This window comes from Octodon degus, unplaced genomic scaffold (assembly GCF_000260255.1).
Source record: "Octodon degus isolate 3935 unplaced genomic scaffold, OctDeg1.0 scaffold00130, whole genome shotgun sequence".
Lineage (NCBI taxonomy): Eukaryota > Metazoa > Chordata > Mammalia > Rodentia > Octodontidae > Octodon > Octodon degus.
Genome location: NW_004524706.1, coordinates 4346887 through 4363958, shown reverse-complemented (window position 1 = coordinate 4363958; position 17072 = coordinate 4346887). Strand labels below are relative to the sequence as shown.

General features: G+C 51.7%; 1 protein-coding gene across 4 annotated transcripts; it reads left to right on the top strand.

The window, feature by feature from the left end:
• The first annotated feature begins 323 nt into the window (after positions 1-323).
• On the top strand, positions 324-15053 carry Csf3r (colony stimulating factor 3 receptor). Of its 4 annotated transcripts, none has more exons than XM_023701109.1 (17): positions 325-448; positions 2265-2319; positions 4053-4135; positions 6396-6695; positions 7986-8109; positions 8242-8429; positions 9291-9394; positions 9482-9635; positions 9720-9799; positions 10170-10383; positions 11167-11355; positions 11765-11866; positions 12693-12839; positions 12953-13093; positions 13298-13388; positions 13620-13701; positions 14014-15053. In XM_023701109.1, the coding sequence occupies exons 3-17, from the start codon at positions 4072-4074 to the stop codon at positions 14494-14496; spliced, it is 2463 nt and encodes an 820-aa protein (XP_023556877.1). In that variant the 5' UTR covers positions 325-448; positions 2265-2319; positions 4053-4071; the 3' UTR covers positions 14497-15053. The 4 variants fall into 4 exon arrangements, with proteins under 4 accessions (XP_023556878.1, XP_023556877.1, XP_023556876.1 ...); XM_023701108.1 differs by having other exon boundaries at positions 9225-9394; XM_023701110.1 differs by lacking the exon at positions 11765-11866 and having other exon boundaries at positions 324-448; positions 9225-9394.
• Positions 15054-17072: the final 2019 nt, after the last annotated feature.

The window sequence follows — 17072 nt, the reverse complement described above, 5'->3', positions numbered from 1 at the left end:
TCACTACAAGTCTGATCTGTGCAGTGAGACCCTGTAGACCCTGTAGACCTGTACTATATACACAAAAAAAAAAAAAGAAAGAAAGAAAGAAAGTATTCAGTGTAACAGAACCCCTGTGAGTAAATGTTAGCAATTTTTGGTGAATATATGAAGGCACCCGGCTTGGAGCTCCAGGCTCAGGAAACCCAGAGGCTGGGGAGGGGATACTGGTGTCACATTCCCCAGCCTTTAAGACCCCTGAGGCAGGTAAGCTGCTGGGCCTCACCAGTTTCCCTCGAGGGCTCCTTCCTGCACAGGAACCCTCGGAAAGTGTCGCAATCCTCAGTCCCCCAGCTGTCATTAACGAAAGAGCTGGGGAGAGAAGCCCTACTGAAGCAGATTTCAGGAACTTGACTCAAAGAGTGGAGAGGAGAGACCAAGGAGGCCCGCACATCTGCCCAGGCTCAGCGTGAGTAGGGGATGTCGGGAGGCTGGGCCCACGTGGGTGGAGACCCGCAGTCCTGGGAGCACTCACCCAGCTCTGCTACAGGCCACTGTCCTGGCCTTGGTGGCATGGGCCAGGCTCCTGCCCTAGGGGTTGAGGCCTGGGAACCAGGAGCTTTGGACAGTGCCTCTCTGAGGGTTGCATCAGGGAAGCCACAAACAGCTGCCTGTCTTTGGGGACAGAGATCTGGGCTTGAGGGTGGTCGCTGTCCTCCTCCTCCTCTCCGTGTCTCTGTCTCTCAGAACCTGTGCATCGACATGTCTCAGTCTTTGGTCTCTCCCTGTCTCCTCTGCGCCTCAGCCCCTCTCTCGTTGCTCCCTCCCTTGGTGACTTTCTGTCTCACATGCTCTCTGCCTCTGTCCATCTCTGAGTTTTCCTTTGTCTCTCAGCCTTACTGCTTGGTACCAGACTGCTTCCCATCACCAAGCTTTAGCCTTTCCAGCCTAGCACATGTGTTTCACCGGTTTTATCTGCCTCTCCCACCTCAGTCTTTATCTGTATGGATCTCTCTCTCTCTCTCTCTCTCTCTCTCTCTCTCTCTCTCTCTCTGTCTCTCTGTCTCTGTCTCTCCCTGTCTCTCTGTCTCTGTCTCTGTCTCTCTCTGTCTCTCTCTGTCTCTGTCTCTCTGTCTCTGTCTCTCTGTCTCTCTGTCTCTGTCTCTCTGTCTCTCTGTCTCTGTGTCTCTCTCTGTCTCTCTGTCTCGGTCTCTCTCTCTCTCTGTCTCTCTCTCTGTCTCTCTCTGTCTCTGTCTCTGTCTCTGTCTCTGTCTCTCTCATCTCTCTGTCTCTCTCTTTCTCGGTCTCTCTGTTTTTCTCTCTTTCTCTGTCTCTCTGTCTGTCTCTCTCTCAACAGGATCTTACTCTGTAACAGTTCAGGCTGGCCTTAACTCACTACATAGCCCAGGCTAGCCTGGAATCCACAAAGATCCTCCTGCATCGGGCCCTGTGGGTGTCTTATATACAACTGTATAAGTACCTCAGTCTCTGTGTCTGTCTGTCTCTGTCTCTGTCTCTGTCTCTGTCTCTGTTTCTCTGTCTCTCTCTTCCTCCCTCCCTCTCTCTCTCCTTCCCTCCCTCCCTCTCTCCCTCCCACATCTGGGAAGTCCCTGTCCCTTGATTTATTCCCAGCCACTCCTCCATCCCCACCTCTTTCCATAGAAGAAATTCCAAAAGAATAGGGGAAGTAGCCAGGTGATGTAGCTCATGCCTGAAATCCCAACACTCTGGGAGGCTGAGGCAAGGAGATGGAAAGTTCAAGCACACGTTGGGTAACTTAAACTTAAAGGGGGCTCAGGACATAACTCAGTACAAAGCCCTGGGTTCAATTCCTGATAATACACAGAAGGAGGAAAGGAAAGAAGAGAGAGGTTGAGTGTAGTGGGAAGAAAGAAGAGAAAGGCTGGTAGCAACTGTAGGTGGCATCAGACATGCTGGGCACCAAGGTTCAGGACAGCCTCGGGCCCAAACAGAGATGGTGAGGTAACACACACAGGCCAAGGGAGTTAGAAGTGGAACACAGAAAAGGGACTTTGGGACTGTGCAGTACAACACAGAGATAAGGTGGAAGGCGTAGCAGGCTGTGCCCATGCAGCCTTGCTGGGGGACTGAGCCATGCTGGGGTCTGTGAGGAGTCCCCTGCTTTGCGGCTCATGACAGTCACCTTCAGTGGCTGGGAGCGTGCTCCTTGCCCAGCAGAGCCCTGAGGGAATCCACTCAGATGATCTCCTTTCACCGTCCAACTGTCACAAGAAGCAGGTGCTATTGTTACCTCTTTTTCACAGATGGGGAAACTGAGGCTTGGAACTGTGAAGTAATTTGTCCAAGGCCACAAAGTTGGTAAGTGGTGGAGCCGCAGGCCAGGTCAGGCAGTCTGACTCAGTCTGACTCCCAACCCCTTGGCATTCTGGTGCACCCTGCCCCCCAAGGTAAAACCATGCTCCTGCAGGCCCCAGCTCCCACACCCTGCTTGGGGAGACCCTGAGGGCTGATGCCAGACACACCAGAACCCCACAACTGGGGAAAGATGCTTGAGCCTCTCAAGGTTTGGCTGCCCACTCTGGACAGAAGTTAGTGGAGCAAGAGAAGGAGGTACCTGGCCCTGAAGCTGCCCCTCTCTAAAGCAGCAGAGCCTGGGAGAGATGATGCTCCAAACTGATCCGAGGTCTCCCCAGCCAATGAAGAGAAGGCAGGGTAATAGTCAAACTGATATGCTATAGTAAGAAAGTTACTGACTACCAATTTGGTAGAAAGGAATTCTTTGAACAGTTGTACAGTTTCTCACTGCACAAATCTGCCGGATGGAGGCTGAAATCCAGCCTGTTCTCCAATTACCAGGTCCTAATATGGGGCAGCACCAGAGGTGCTAACCAGGGGTGTTTTTTGTTTTTTGGTTTTTGGGGGTTTTTTTTGTTTTGTTTTGTTTTTTGGCTTTGATGGGATTTTTTTGTTGTGCTTTTTGCTGATTTGCACAATGGTGACTTGTGGACACCAGATATCCTGATATTGCAATATACATGAATAAACTGGGGGAGTGTTGACAGGCCTCAGCAAGCAGGGACAGCTTTGGCTGTCTGGATCACTCATTCATACTTCCATCTGGGTAGGAGAGAAAGCAGTCCTCCTGCAGGCCTCACAGGCCTGGCACCCAGAGCACTAGCTAGTGCTGGAGGATCAGGTATCCGGCCCAGACCCCTAGTGGGAGCAGGGCTGAGGGACCCACCACACTCCGCCCCTGTGGGAGAATCACTTGCACACTTCATGTCAGGAGTTAAGGCTCTTTCCCTTCGGGGACCATAGCCATGAGCTCGTCACATTGGCCCCCAGAAGGCCTCCAGAGATCTGCGCCAAGAGGTGGGGTCTTACACATACCCCCACCCACCCCACCCTCACGTCCCCATTTCCTTTGGCCTTTGTCAAGACAGCCAGCTTCCTGCAGGCAGCACCTGAAGCCCCCTGCTGGCTGCTCTGTGAAAGTCTGAGGCTGCCACGGAGGTCGCTGGTGTGGTCACCCTGGAGGACCTGCCTGGGACTCATGGATATCCTGCCTGAACTAACCAGAGAGTTAGCACCCCAAGGGGCACCCCTTGTCCCATGGGGGCAGGAGCCTCTCTCACGTCCAAGGATAAGCTGTCCCTTTAGTGGACAAATCCTGTGTTGGCTCCTTCACCCCTGTTTCATTCTCCCCTCTTCTCACCTGCTTCTGGGATCTTCCCAGAACACAGTGCCTGCACGTAAGTCTTGTCTCAGGTGTGGCTTTCTGAAGACAGCCCAGCTGGGGGTGGGGTGCAACATGCCATTCCTCCCCGCTCCTCTGATCATGCCTAGAAGACACCAGTGGTGGTGGCCACAGTCATTTCCTGTGTGCCAGGCACAATGCGAAGCCGTTGCCTTTCATGATTTGTGTCCTCTTTCCAAAGTCCTATGCAGTGCAGTCTGCTGGTATCTTCATTTTTGAAAGGAAACTGAGGATGAGAGAGGCCATGCAACCTAGCCAAGGCTGCACCATGGCAGGGCAAGGGTGAAGCTCAGCTCTGAGTCCAAAGCCATGACCTTACCCACTCTGTCTCCAGGTGAGCACCAGCTGGCACTATGGCAGGGCTGGGAGCCTGCGGCCTGACCCAAGCAGCCTTGATCATCCTGTTCCTCCCCAGAAGTAAGTGTGATGATGGAGGTGGGGTGAGAAGAAGGGCCCTGCCTTGCCACATGGCTCCTGGAAATGCCAGGAAATTCCAAGAGGCTCAAGATGGAGATGGCTGAGGGGCAGCTGGGCACCCACCCCCAGACCGCAATCACCAAGAGGGATGGTGAGAGGAGGGGCCTGAGCAGGGGGCAAAGGCAGGGGCAGTCAAGTCCTACCGCAAACCTTGATGGGCTGTCAGAAGGACCCTCTGGGTCCTGTGCAGTCTTGGTGGTAGCAGAAGGATCCTAGTAGGAGCCTTAAGGAGGCAGGTTTTACCTTGAAGCAAGGAAGCTCAGGCACAGTTCTCCAACTCCAGAAACTGTCTGAAGAGGTAGGAAGCAACCCATCTCCAAGAGTAAGCAAGCTAAGGCCAGGACAGAGGACAGCGTTGGGGCTTTTCTGGCCGCATGTAGAATTCTTACCCAGCTTTTATTTGTTTTTAGCCCTTGAAAAATACATAAAGCATTCTTAGCTAGCAGGCCATATAACAAGCTGCCCAACCCTTGCCAGAGAGGACATAGCATCAGGTGGAGTTTGGAGGTGAACAGCCTTGTGCGCTTCCTTCCAGTCTGAAGTTCTGAGTCTGTGAAGCAGGAAGAGCCCAATGTTGGGAACCCTGAACTTACTCTGTCACTCTGGACCACCTCTCCTACATTCTTGTCCATAAAATGAGTCTAAAAACACCTTCAAGAGAAGCAAAGTCACTGTAGACCAAGAGCCTGTTGACTTACTTTATTCAAGAAATAGTCTCCAGGCTGGGAGATAGCTCAGCTGTCTAAGCAGCTGCCTGGCAAACGCAAGGACCCAGGTCCAACCTCCAGGACCACATGCCATGCCAGCCCTGCACCATGCTGGCCACTGAAACCAGGCATAGCTCATATGCCTGCAATCCCAGGGCTGGGAAGGCTGAGACAGGAGAATCACTATAAGTCCAAGCTGCATAGCGAGACCCTGTACCAAATACATAAATAAATAAATAAGTCTTAAAAAATACAGAAAGAAATTGTTCCCAAGAGCCCTCTATGTGCCAGGCATAGGATGCACCATCAAAGGAGCAAAACAGCCACAGTCTCTGGCCTCACAGAACCTAGAACTGGAGCATGCTATGATCCCAGAACTCGGGAGGCTGAGGCAGGAGGATCACTGCAAGTTCAAGGCAAGCCAGGACTACATAATAAGACACTGCCTCATAAAATAAAAATAAAAATAAAAACAGAACCTGAGAGAGAGACAGAGAGTACACAATCATGACTATAATTACAAAGAAAAATAAGGGCTTTGGAAAAGTAGAGATTTGGCTGTTCTGGCTGGGCAGGGCATCCGGTTCCCCAACATGGGCAAATGTTATGAATGGAAAAGGAGCAGCTCAGACGGGAGCAACAGGAAAAGTCCAGAGTCGAGAGAGGGCAGAGATTTCCAGGACCGGCACAACAGGCTCACAGGGCTGCAGCTGAGAGAGGCCACAGTGAGAACAGAGCAGGGGAGCAGAGGCTGGACCACAGGATAGTGGGGAGGACCCAGACCACGGTCCCCCAAGCCAGCCACAGTTCCTCATGCTTTGCGTATACATCACAGCTCCATCATTCTTCCCACAGCTCCAGGGTGGGCGGGGCTTGGCGTATCTGCCCATTACTGATGAGATGAGAGATGAGACAAAAGAATCTCAGTCCCACAGTCCAGGGTACAGAATGAGTAAGGACCCAAGACTGAACCTCAGCAGATAGCTCCGGGGCTGGGCTCCTGCCCATCCCACCGTTCTGCCTTCCAGAGCAATGACCGGGCCTTGTGAGTGTTCTGATAAGATGCGGTCACATTTGGAGAAGATTGCTGTGGCTGCAGGGTTGTTATCACTCTCATCATTGCTTTCACCATTCTCGGGGAAGTGCTGGAGTGGGGACCGACCTCTCTGTGGAGTCAGCTTGCAGGAACTCTGCATTCAGCAAGGGCACGTTGGCAGCTGGGACTCAGGCGTGAGGAGGTGTTCCTAGTGCAGTAAGCAGCACCCGCCGCAGATCAGGAGCTGTTCTTCTCCATAGAGCTGGTCGTAACCATCTACCTGTACATAGCTGTCTCTGTCCCACAGCCTCTTGCAGTGCTTGTATCCATGTTCCCGGAAGAGCCCTGAGTCTGAAAGGATGAGTCAGGCAGTGAGGGCCCCAAATCTAGGGGAACAAGACCTAGACTGCTCAGATTTACCAAGTGGAGTCCCTTGTGGCTGTTCTTTCCCACCCAGGCTTAGGGAAGTGTGGACGTATCAACATCTCAGCCCCCATCGTGTGCTTGGGGGACCCTGTCACAGCCTCCTGCACCATCAGCCAGAGCTGCATCTACCTGGAGCCAGAGCCACAGATCCTCTGGAAGCTGGGAGCAGAGCTGCTGCAGCCCAGGGGATGGCAGCAGACCCAGCCCGATGGGTCCCAGGAATCGGTCATCACCCTGCCGCACCTCAACAGCACACACACCTTTCTCCTCTGCTACCTCAACTGGACCAATAGCCTGCAACTCCTGGACCAAGTTGAGTTGTGGGCAGGCTGTAAGTCCTTCTACCCCCCCCCCAACTGCTCTGCCACCACCCGCACAGCTGTGACTTACTGAGCTCTTGCTCAACAGGCACCTCACGGGCACAATATCAGGGATTTAACAGTGGGTACTGCTATTAGCCCCATTTTCCAGATAAAGAAATAGATATTTCTATTGCCTATGAAGAGGCAAGTGACTCACTGGAATCAAATGGTAATGAAGAACCCAAGATTTCTTTTTTTTTTTTTTTGGAGCCAGGGATTGAACTCAGGCCCTTGCGCTTGCCAGGGAAGCACTTATTCCACTGAGTCATCTCCCCGGCCCTGAAGCCAAGATTTCTATCAGGCACCAAAGCTCTGAAAGTAGTCATACTCCTCCATGTGACTACTAAACAAGCCAAGCTCCTTGGCTATTGTACAGGGACCCAGGGAGGACATCCTCCCAGCTTCTCCCTGCACCATCCCAGGCTTGCCTTCAAATGCAGCAAGAGGGGACTGGTGCCAGGCTGAAGCACAAAGGAAAAAACAAACGCCACACCCCATGATTTAAGAAAGCAATAATAGGACTAGGCATGGTTGTACATGCTTGTAATTCCAGCACTGGGGAAGCTGAAGCAGGAGGTTGAGGAGTTAGAGCCCAGCCCGGGCAACTTAGTAACATAGTGAGACCCTATCTTAAAATTTTACAATGTTTTAAAAAGAGCAGGGAATGTAGCTCAGTGTGAAGGCCCTAGGTTCAATCCCTGACTCCACACACCAAAAACAAATAAATAGTAGCAGTAGCTAACACCTAGATAGCACTTGCTATGTATAGGCCCTGTTCTGCCCACTTTACATATGAGAAGCCATTTGTCCCTTACAACAACTGGAGGAGGCAAGTGTATTACCATTACACCTACTTTACAGATGAGGAAACTGAGATACCAAGCAGTTAAGTAACTTCAACAGCACATTGTTAGGTCCGGGAATATAGCTCAGTGGCACAAGTGCCTGCCTGACAAGCACAAGGTCCTGAGTTCAATTCCTGGTACAAAAAACAAACACACTATTAACGATGAAGACTCAGATACTATCCATCACTGACAAAACGATCCTGAGTTGGAGATGGAATCACAGGCTTTGGGCCCTGTGGCACTCGTACATCCCTGTAACTTTGTTTGTTTCCCCCAGAGCTACACCTCTGGGTCACACTGCATTGGCACTGGGGGGGACAAGGTGACCCCATAGAGACCAGAGCTATGAAAAAGGCCAGCAGCCCAGGGAGCACTTCCTGTGGTCTCCCTCCCATCCCTCTCTCCTTGCAGATCCTCCAGCTGTGCCCTACAACCTGTCCTGCCTCATGAACCTCACGAGCAGCAGCCTCATCTGCCAGTGGGAGCCAGGCCCCGACACCCACCTGCCCACCAACTTCACCCTGAAGAGCTTCAAGTGAGTAGGGACCCCCAGCCCAGCTGCCTTCCTCAGAGTCCTGGGGAGGGGCATGAATAGGACTGTGGGGGCAAAGGGAGAAGGGAGCCCCACTTTCCTCCTCTGTTGGCTCCAAGCCTGGACTATTGACAGGAGCCGGAGCGACTGTCAGACCATGGAGGACACCACCAAGGACTGTGTGCCTGCACGCGGGCAGAGCTACTGCTCCATCCCTCGCAAACACCTGCTCTTGTACCAGAATATGGTCATCTGGGTGCAGGCAGAGAACGCACTGGGGACCAGCCTGTCCCCACGGCTGTGCCTCGATCCCATGGACGTTGGTGGGTGATACTGGGTGGACAGAGGAGAAGCTCCCAGAGTGGGCAGACCCAGAGAGGTGCAGAGAGAGAAACAGGCCCAGGCCCAGGCTAGGAGACCCCGGCAGAATCAGACAGAGTGGCAGAGAAGAGAGACAGGGACAGAGGGTGCAGCTGGAGACAGGCAGGGGGACACAGAGGCCAGGAGTGTGTTTATTCTTTCCTTCAAACAATTTCTTTTTTCTTTTTTTTTTTTTTTTTTTTTTGCGGAACTGGGGATTGAACTCAGACCCTTATGCTTGCTAGGGAAGCGCTTATTCCACTGAGCCATCTCCCCGGCCCCTCCTTCAAACAATTTTTTAAAGTGTCCACAGTGTACTAGGTACTGTTCAAAGTCTAAGGGACATAGCAATGAACAAAATACCTAAAATTCCATCTTGGGAATGTGGCATTTTAGTGGGCAAAATAAAGCAGAATGTCAGGTGACAATGAAGGTGACCACTAATTACACCCTTGGAGGAACTGAGGGAGCAAGCCACTGGATATCTGGCAGGAAATTGTGCCAAGAAAATGTAACAACCAGTGCAAAGGCCCTGGGGCAGGAGTGTGAAATAGAGACCTAGAGAAAAATAGATCATATACACACAAGCAGAACCATAGAGACACGGCAATGTGGATAGAGGTAAAAAGACACAGAGAGAAAGAGACAGATACAGAGATGGCATGAATGGACTCAGAAAGTCAAGTGGCACCACAAATGGGGAGATAAGGGAATTTGGAGTTGGGCAGGGAGATGCCTGAGAACGCCACTCCTTGCAGTAAAACTGGAGCCCCCCACACTGTTGGCCCTGGACCCCAACCCTGAGGTGGCCCTACCCCAGCCAGGCTGCCTGTGGTTGCGCTGGGAACCATGGAAGCTCAGCCTCTACATGGACCAGAAGTGTGAGCTGCGCTACCGGCCACAACTGGGAGAAGCCAGCTGGGCAGAGGTGAGGCCAGAAGCAACCTCAAGGACCTGAGGTGGGGGCTGAGGGCAGGGCTCAGAGACCAGGCTTAGCATCACGCCTCTCCCCCAGGTGGGCCCCCTGCCCTCCAGCAATGTCCGCTATGAGCTCTGCGGGCTCCATCCAGCCACAGCCTACGCCCTGCAGATGCGCTGCATCCGCTCGCTGCTGCCCGGCCACTGGAGCAGCTGGAGCCCTAGCCTGGAGATGCAGACCACCCAAAGGGGTAAGGAGGTGATGGAGGCTGGGAGCAGCCATCCAGTCCAGTCCCTAGGACCTCTCCATCAAGCACCTTGTCTTCCATTCACAGTCCCCATCATCAGACTGGATACATGGTGGCGGCAGAGGCAGCTGGACCCCAAGACCATGGGTGTGCAGCTGTTCTGGAAGGTAATCCCTCAGAAAGCCACCTCTCTCCCCCTCAGACCTCCTCCACCTCCCGTGGTCCACCACATCTGGAGGACTGAGGGCCCTTTGCATGTCTATGTAACTTGCACGGACTTAGTGTGTACCAAGGAAGCTGAGTAGTGATCTTTTGGAGAGGCGACAACACAGGACTCACCCAAGCTCCAGAGGATCACTTCAGTAAATAGCTTCCTTCCCTCCCTTCCTAGAACCTGGCACAGGGGGGCAGAGTCAAGGGGGGGAAGGGCGAAGCCCGCTCCCTGGGAGAGGCTCTGTTCCACCCCACCTAGAGGTGCTCTCCTATTCACAACGAGCTGCACACCCCTTCACCATGTTCCTCCTCTGCCTGCCACAGCCCACACCCCTGGAGGAGGACAGCGGACAGATCCTAGGGTACCTGCTCTCCTGGAGCCCTGTAGGCCGCAACAAGCCGGTCCTGCCCCTCTGCAACACCACAGAGCTGAGCTGCACCTTCCGCCTGCCTTCAGAGGCTGGGGAGCTGACCCTCCTGGCCTACAACAGAGCTGGAACCTCTCAGCCCACCCCTGTGGTCTTCCAGGAGAACAAAGGTAAAGGGGACTGGCACCAGAAGAGCAGCATGGTACTGGGTGGGGGTGGGTTTGCATGTACATTCAGATGGCAGACTGCTTGGCTTCAAATCTGGTGCCATCACTTGCTCACAGCGTGACCTGGACAAGATCCTTCCCTCCTCACCCCATCTACTCAAGGTATAGCACATGGGAATCATAAGAGGGCCTCCTGAAGACTACCCCAGGGAGACACAAAGTAACTGCACGTAGTCACTATTATCATCAGCCAGAACCTGTTTAAACTGGTGGTCGTGTCTACATACGCACAAGTGTGTGCATGCACTCAGGTGCACACAGGCAGTCCATTCTGCCCTGAGAGAAATTCCTAACGTGGTCCATGGGTGAACTGCTCCCTCTAGGGCAGTGATGGCAAAACTTTCAAAGCTTTCAATGATAACAAACAGCATGCTGTGGCACGCAAGCCATAGGCTCTCTAGGGAAACACTCACCTCCACCACCCCCAGGGTCCCTAAACACGGGTCCTCACAGGTGGGATTTATAATCATAATAACAACAGTACTACCTGAGAGTCCCAACGTAAGCTGAATGATCTTTGGTAAACTACTTAATCTCTCTTTGTCTCTCATCTTCTTTGTGAGTAAAATAGGAACCACGGTAGCACCTCCCTGAGGGGACCATTTGAAGACTCAGTGAACTAATGTATATCAAGAATTGTGTGTGGCACAGACCAGGAACTACTGGCTCCTGCACTGGGGCTTGCACGCTTTTCACCTTCATTCCACTGTCTCCCACTGTCCCCAGGCCCAGCATTAGCCAGGCTCCACGGCATGGCCCGAGACCCTCAGAGCCTCTGGGTGGGCTGGGAGCTGCCCAGCCCTGTCCCTCGTGGTTATGTGATCGAGTGGGACCTGAGCCCCCCCAGCTCCAACGGCAGCAACATGACTTGGAGGCTGGAACCCAACGGAAATACCACAGAAATTCTGCTGCAGGGTGAGGAGCATGGAAAGCTGGGGTGTGCCCAGGGGTGGGAGACTAGGGCAGACAGGCCTGGGACAGCTGGGCAGCCTGGACTCCCCAAAAAAGCAGAGACCCCAGCTTTCCCCAAGTCTTCACTGTTCTTGTCTTGTGACCTCACCAGCAGGAAGTTCTTCCAACAGCCTAGCCTGATCTTCTCTTTCTACACCCTTAGCCTGCATTCTTGGAGGTCTTTTTTCCACTTCTCCTCCTTTCTTTTCCTTTTTTTCCTTCTTTGATGCTATGAAATGATCCAGAGAAGAGACTGCAGAGGTGAGCCCTGTGCCACGAGGCTAGGCTAGGCCTGACTAGAATCCTGAGGTTGGCTCCAGACCAGCCCCAGAGGTCAGGCCCCAATCAGCGCCCACTCATTCTGTCTCTACAGACAACATCAGGCCCTTTCAGCTCTACGAGATCACTGTGACACCCCTGTACCAGGACACCATGGGGCCCCCCAAGAACATCTATGTCTACTCCCAAGAAATGGGTTTGTTTAGAATCTTCTCTCTTTCCCAAGGCCAGCCTAGGCTCCAGAGATCAAGAATTGAGGGACCCTGAAGAGGGTCACCCCCAACCCTAAGGTTACTTATGACTCACTGCAGATCCCTGCACCTGGATCAAAATGAGGGGGTGTGGTGATACAAACTGGGCAATGAGCTTGCCAGAATTCAGGGGGCAACTCCAACAAAGTGAGTTGAAGACCCAGACAGAAGTGTGACATCTGATAAAAATTAGAGCATCTGGCATAAATTCAGAGAATGGCAGAAATCAGAGAAAGCCAGACAAAATCAGGCCTGGCAGAAATCAAGGTGTGAGGATTTATAGTCAAATGACTAGATTCAAATCTGTTCTCTGCCCCTTGGAAGCGGAACATAAAATTCAGATAAAATTCCTGGGAATTCATGGTGGTAAATGCCTTTAAACCCTGTAACTTGGGGAACCTGGGGCAGGAGGACCATGAGTTCAAGGTCAGCCTGGCCAACACAGTGACACCTTGGTTCAAAAATCCCAAACAAACCAACAACAAAAAAATCCCCAGGAAATCTGGGTGTGGTGGTGCATACTTGTAACCCTAGCATTCAGGAGGCTGAGGCAGGAGGATCACTGGAAGTCTGAGGTCAGTTTAGCTTCATAGTGAGTTCAAGACCAGCCTGAACTACATAGCAAGACCCTGTCTCAAAAGAAAAAAAAATCAAATAACCAAAAAATTCCCTAGGATCTTCTTTTGTCACCAACCCATAATGTATCCTACTTCCTGGTCCAGGCTCTCTGCTCTGCCTGCTCCCTCAGCCCCTGTTCCTCTCTTCCCTAAGGCCCTCCCCGTGCCCCAGTGCTTCATCTAAAGCACATTGGTAAGACCTGGGCTCAGCTGGAGTGGGTCCCCGAGCCTGCTGAGCTGGGGAAGAGCTCTCTTACCTCCTACACCATCTTCTGGACCAACACACGGGACCAGTCCTTCTGTGAGTCTATCCTCAGTTCCTCACAGCCCTGGAAGGCCCAGGAGGGGATGCTCAGCAGCCACTGAGGCAGCTTCAGCATCCCAGCCTAAGCTGACAACACTCCCCACCCCCAGCCACCATCCTGAATGCCTCCTCCCATGGCTTCGTCCTGCACAGCCTGAAGCCCTCTAGTCTGTACCATGTCCATCTCATGGCCACCAGCTTGGCTGGGGCCACCAACAGTACAAGCCTCACCCTGGTAACCTTGGCCATAGGTAAGGGGACAGAGGTACTGGGCAGAGACAGCTGTGGGGAGGGTACCCCATGCAAAGGGTCCCAATTTTGAGAGTAGACAGGCACTTTCCTCTACATCCCCTGGTGAGGGAGGAGACCCACCCCCACCCTTGGACCCCAGCCTGGAGGAAGAGATCCAGCCTTCTCATTCCTATTCCAACCTCTTCTGGCTTCCTTCACTCTAGGAGAGCCTGAGCTACACATCTTCCTAGGTGTGTTTGGCATCTTGGTTTTGACCTTCCTCTGTGGTGCTGCCTGGCTCTGCTGCAGTCCCCGGTGAGTCCATTTGAGAAAACTGACACCCAGCTGCTGCTCCCGTGGGGCACTGCAGGCATGGGCAAGCTAAGTCCCTTCCAGCCACCCCAGGTCTTAGGGTCCCTGTCTGGGAGTCCTGGCCCTCTACTTCCCCCTCTCTGCTTTAAGGAGAGCAGCTACAGGGAAGTGAGGCCAGGGATAGCCAGCTGGGAGGACATGCCTGAACCCAGCTTCACCTGACCCCTCCTGCAGCCGGAAGAATGCACTGTGGCCGAATGTGCCAGACCCAGCCCACAGCAGCCTGGGCTCCTGGGTGTCCACCGTCACGGCAGAGGTGAGAGCCTGCAAGGGGAGAGTGACGGGGCCAGGATCCTGGCCCAGGCTCAAAGAGAAGGGACACCCCATAAGGATGAGTGTGTAGCCTTCCATCACTTCCAGCGGGATTCCCTTTGGATTAATGTAGACCTGAGCCTTAATCACCACCCTGTGAGGCAGGAAAATGTGGATGTCGAGTCCAAGCAGCACATCCATGCACATGTCCTAGAGCAGCAGGAGCATCCCCACAACTGTCCTGACTCAGGAAGGGACAGCGGCTAGGGTACACTTCTCAAAATACCATGCCCTTCCTCCCCATCCCTGTATCCAGGAGACCTTCCAGCTGCCCAGCCTTCAGGACCCCATCCTGACATCCATCACCAAGATCACCGTGTTGGAAGAGGAAGAGAAGCAGCAGCCAGGGTCCTGGGAGTCCAGTGACAGTTCGGAGAGCTGTAGCCTCCCCACTCTCGTCCAAGCCTATGTGCTCCAGGGAGACCTGAGAGCAGCTCCCACCCAGTCCCAGCCACAGCCTGGGGCCAGTGACCAAGTCTTTTATGGGCAGGTTCTTGGCAGTCCCACCACTCCAGGGCTAGGGCACTATATGCGCTGTGACTCTACACAGCCCCTCTTAGGAGATTTCACCCCCAGTCCCAAGTCTTACAAGAATCTTTGGTTCCAAAGTAGCCCCATGAGGTCACCAGTGTCTCCACCCCCAAACCAGGACGATGACTGTGTCTTTGGGCCCCTGCTTAACTTCCCCCTCCTGCAAGGGCTCCGTGTCCATGGAGTGGAGGGGATAGGTGGCTTCTAGGGTTTCCTCAGTCTTCCTACCTGGGCCTGCCTCTTGATAGGCCAGGATTATCCAGAGGAAAGGAGGAGCCAGTAAGCCCATTACTAAAAGCTACCCAGGCCCAGGAAAGCAGAGAAGCTCCCAGTCTTTCCCAGTCCCTGGTTTCCAGCACCTTTTTCCCTCTCAGTCTCCATAGATTGGGCCTCCCTGGCCGCCTGTATAACTTAAGAGACAGGAAAAGCTCTGTCCAGCCCCACCTACTGGCCTTTTGTGTTTGTTCCCTATAGTAATTTCAGTCTCATAAACTGATTTTTTTGCCACTGTGTTTTTCACTGTTTTTGTTTTGTTGGTGGTTTTTGTTTTGGTTTGGTTTTGCTCTTTTAATTTCATCCTTTTTTAAGTTTTAACGTATCTGGTGTTTTGGGATTGTACATCTATAAAAGACAAATGGATAAAACATACTAGACAACCTGAAAAGATCGATCTAAGTATCTGATTCATGTCAGGCATGATGGGACACACCTGTAATCCCAGCACTCAAGAGGCTGAGACAGGAGAATCACTGCAACTTCAAGACCAGCCTGAACTGCATAGCAAGACCTTGCCTCAAAAAGACCAAAAAAATAAAAAATAAATAAATAATAGTATCTGATTCATTTGTCACATCTTTAGCAATACCCAGCAGCATGGAGACCAGGGGATAGAACTCCCGGCCTCTGAGTCTGCTTAAGCAGGCGCTTTATTTTCTGATCAAGGAGATTGTGGGGCCAAAGAGGAAAGTGATCGATGATGTAGAGTGTGCCTAAGGAGAGTCACATGGAGAGAAAACATTCTCTCAGGCTTTCACAGAGAGCACATTGGCCAGGCAATGGCCGTGACTCATCCACATGGCAGACACTGACAAAGGATCTACAATCTGAGGTATAGGATCTCAGGGAAAATCCGGAGGGGATTTCACTGACCTTATCAGATCCAAAAGCTACAACTCTTGTTGCATAGGTCTTGTTTTATCTTGGTCTTAACCATCCAGCAGAAAAGTATAAAAACAAACTATAAGAAGTAAAGCCATGGTGTTATGTTGAGCTGTAGGGGACTCAGGTCAACAGTTTCTGACACTGCCAGTGAAGCGGAAGACCCAATACTATTATGGACTACTGGACTCTTTTAGAATATTTTGCTGAGTTAACACATCTATAATATTCAAATGACAGAACTAAACAAAAAAGGGGATACGGATGAATGTCCATTTTGTATCTGTGTGTTCAAAATGGTGGGACTGGGGAGATGGCTCAGTAGAATAAGTGCTTCCCTGGCAAGCGCAAGGATCTGAGTTCAATCCCCAGTTCCGAAAAAAAAAAAAAAAGGGTTAGGATAGATATATAGTTACATTCTCTTAATGAATAAAGGGATTTGTTCTAATAGTGTTTGTAAATAGGATATCAAGTCTGCATCTTGTACAGCAAATAACCACTAGGAAGAGAGTATGCAATGTGTTAATTATTATTTTTTTTATGCTCCTGAAATGCCTTCCAGTGTGCTCCTCTTTATTCATTTTCAGAGTACAAACTTAAACTTGGATAGGCTAACCCAACCCACCTCTGGCAGGTACAGTCAACATGCTGTATAAAGTATAACATTCAATGTATTATTTCTTTCTCAAGAGAGTTTTCTTCAGTCCATTAAGACCCAGCTCCCCTTACATGGGCTTTGGTGGAGGTCGTGGGGCAGCACCAGCAGGTCTAAATCGGGGTGGAGGAGTTCGGTCCTGACGGGCTTCACGAGATCGATTTCTGACCACTTTGCTGTGAATGGCACAACTCACACGATAATGCAGCTTCCCATACAGCTTGGGAAGCACATAACCGTAGAAGACACTTGCTTTGGAAATGTCCCTGACGGTGGTGACCTCCACTGTGCTCCGAATGACAAACTTCTTAATAGCCTTATCCTTGGGTACGCACCGGGTGCAGTTCGTGCAGCGAATAGGCTGCACATGAGCACAGCGCTTTTTGGCACGACCGTTGTTCCTTCTTTTCTTCGTCATCTTGGAAAGGAGGACCCTAAAGAGCAATGTGTTAATTATTGAAACTGTTCTACCAATTTGATTTGAAACTGTCTCATTGCTATTTGTCTCTCAATAAAATTATGGAAAAAAAAAAAAGCAGGCGCTTTAATCCACTGAGCTATTTGGCCTGTCATAAGTGACTCCAATTCAATCCTATCCACAGGAGAACCCTTCCTGAAGAAACCTGATAACAGTACAATCAGGCATGTACATGGGAGGTGTAGATACAGGACATGGCCTTGGGAAAGGCCATCTACTTTCGGCATGAAATAGCAAAGTAGGTGGTAGCCACAGGGTTTGCAGAGAAGCTGAACCTAAAGACATCCAGAGCCCTGGCTGAGACCTTCGGTGTCTTTCACAGAGCTGGGGAGTGGGCTTGAAGAGCCAAAGCTAGGAGAATGAGCAGTGAGAGGTAAAAAGTACATTCCTCACATCTTCATCACAGAAAGTATAGTGGATTGTTAACTGGCGCTCAACTTACTACACCCAGCTGAACTAAACTAGCACGGTGCTGTGTGTGGGAGGCCAGCAT

What these genes read in the sequence shown, in the direction of transcription:
- Csf3r (XM_023701108.1), top strand. Translation starts at nt 4,072, where the DNA reads ATGGCAGGGCTGGGAGCCTGCGGCCTGACCCAAGCAGCCTTGATCATC. An exon ending in CACACGGGACCAGTCCTTCT is followed by an intron (nt 12,840 to 12,952) that starts GTGAGTCTATCC and finishes CCCCACCCCCAG; the next exon opens with CCACCATCCTGAATGCCTCC. An exon ending in TGTCCACCGTCACGGCAGAG is followed by an intron (nt 13,702 to 14,013) that starts GTGAGAGCCTGC and finishes CCCTGTATCCAG; the next exon opens with GAGACCTTCCAGCTGCCCAG.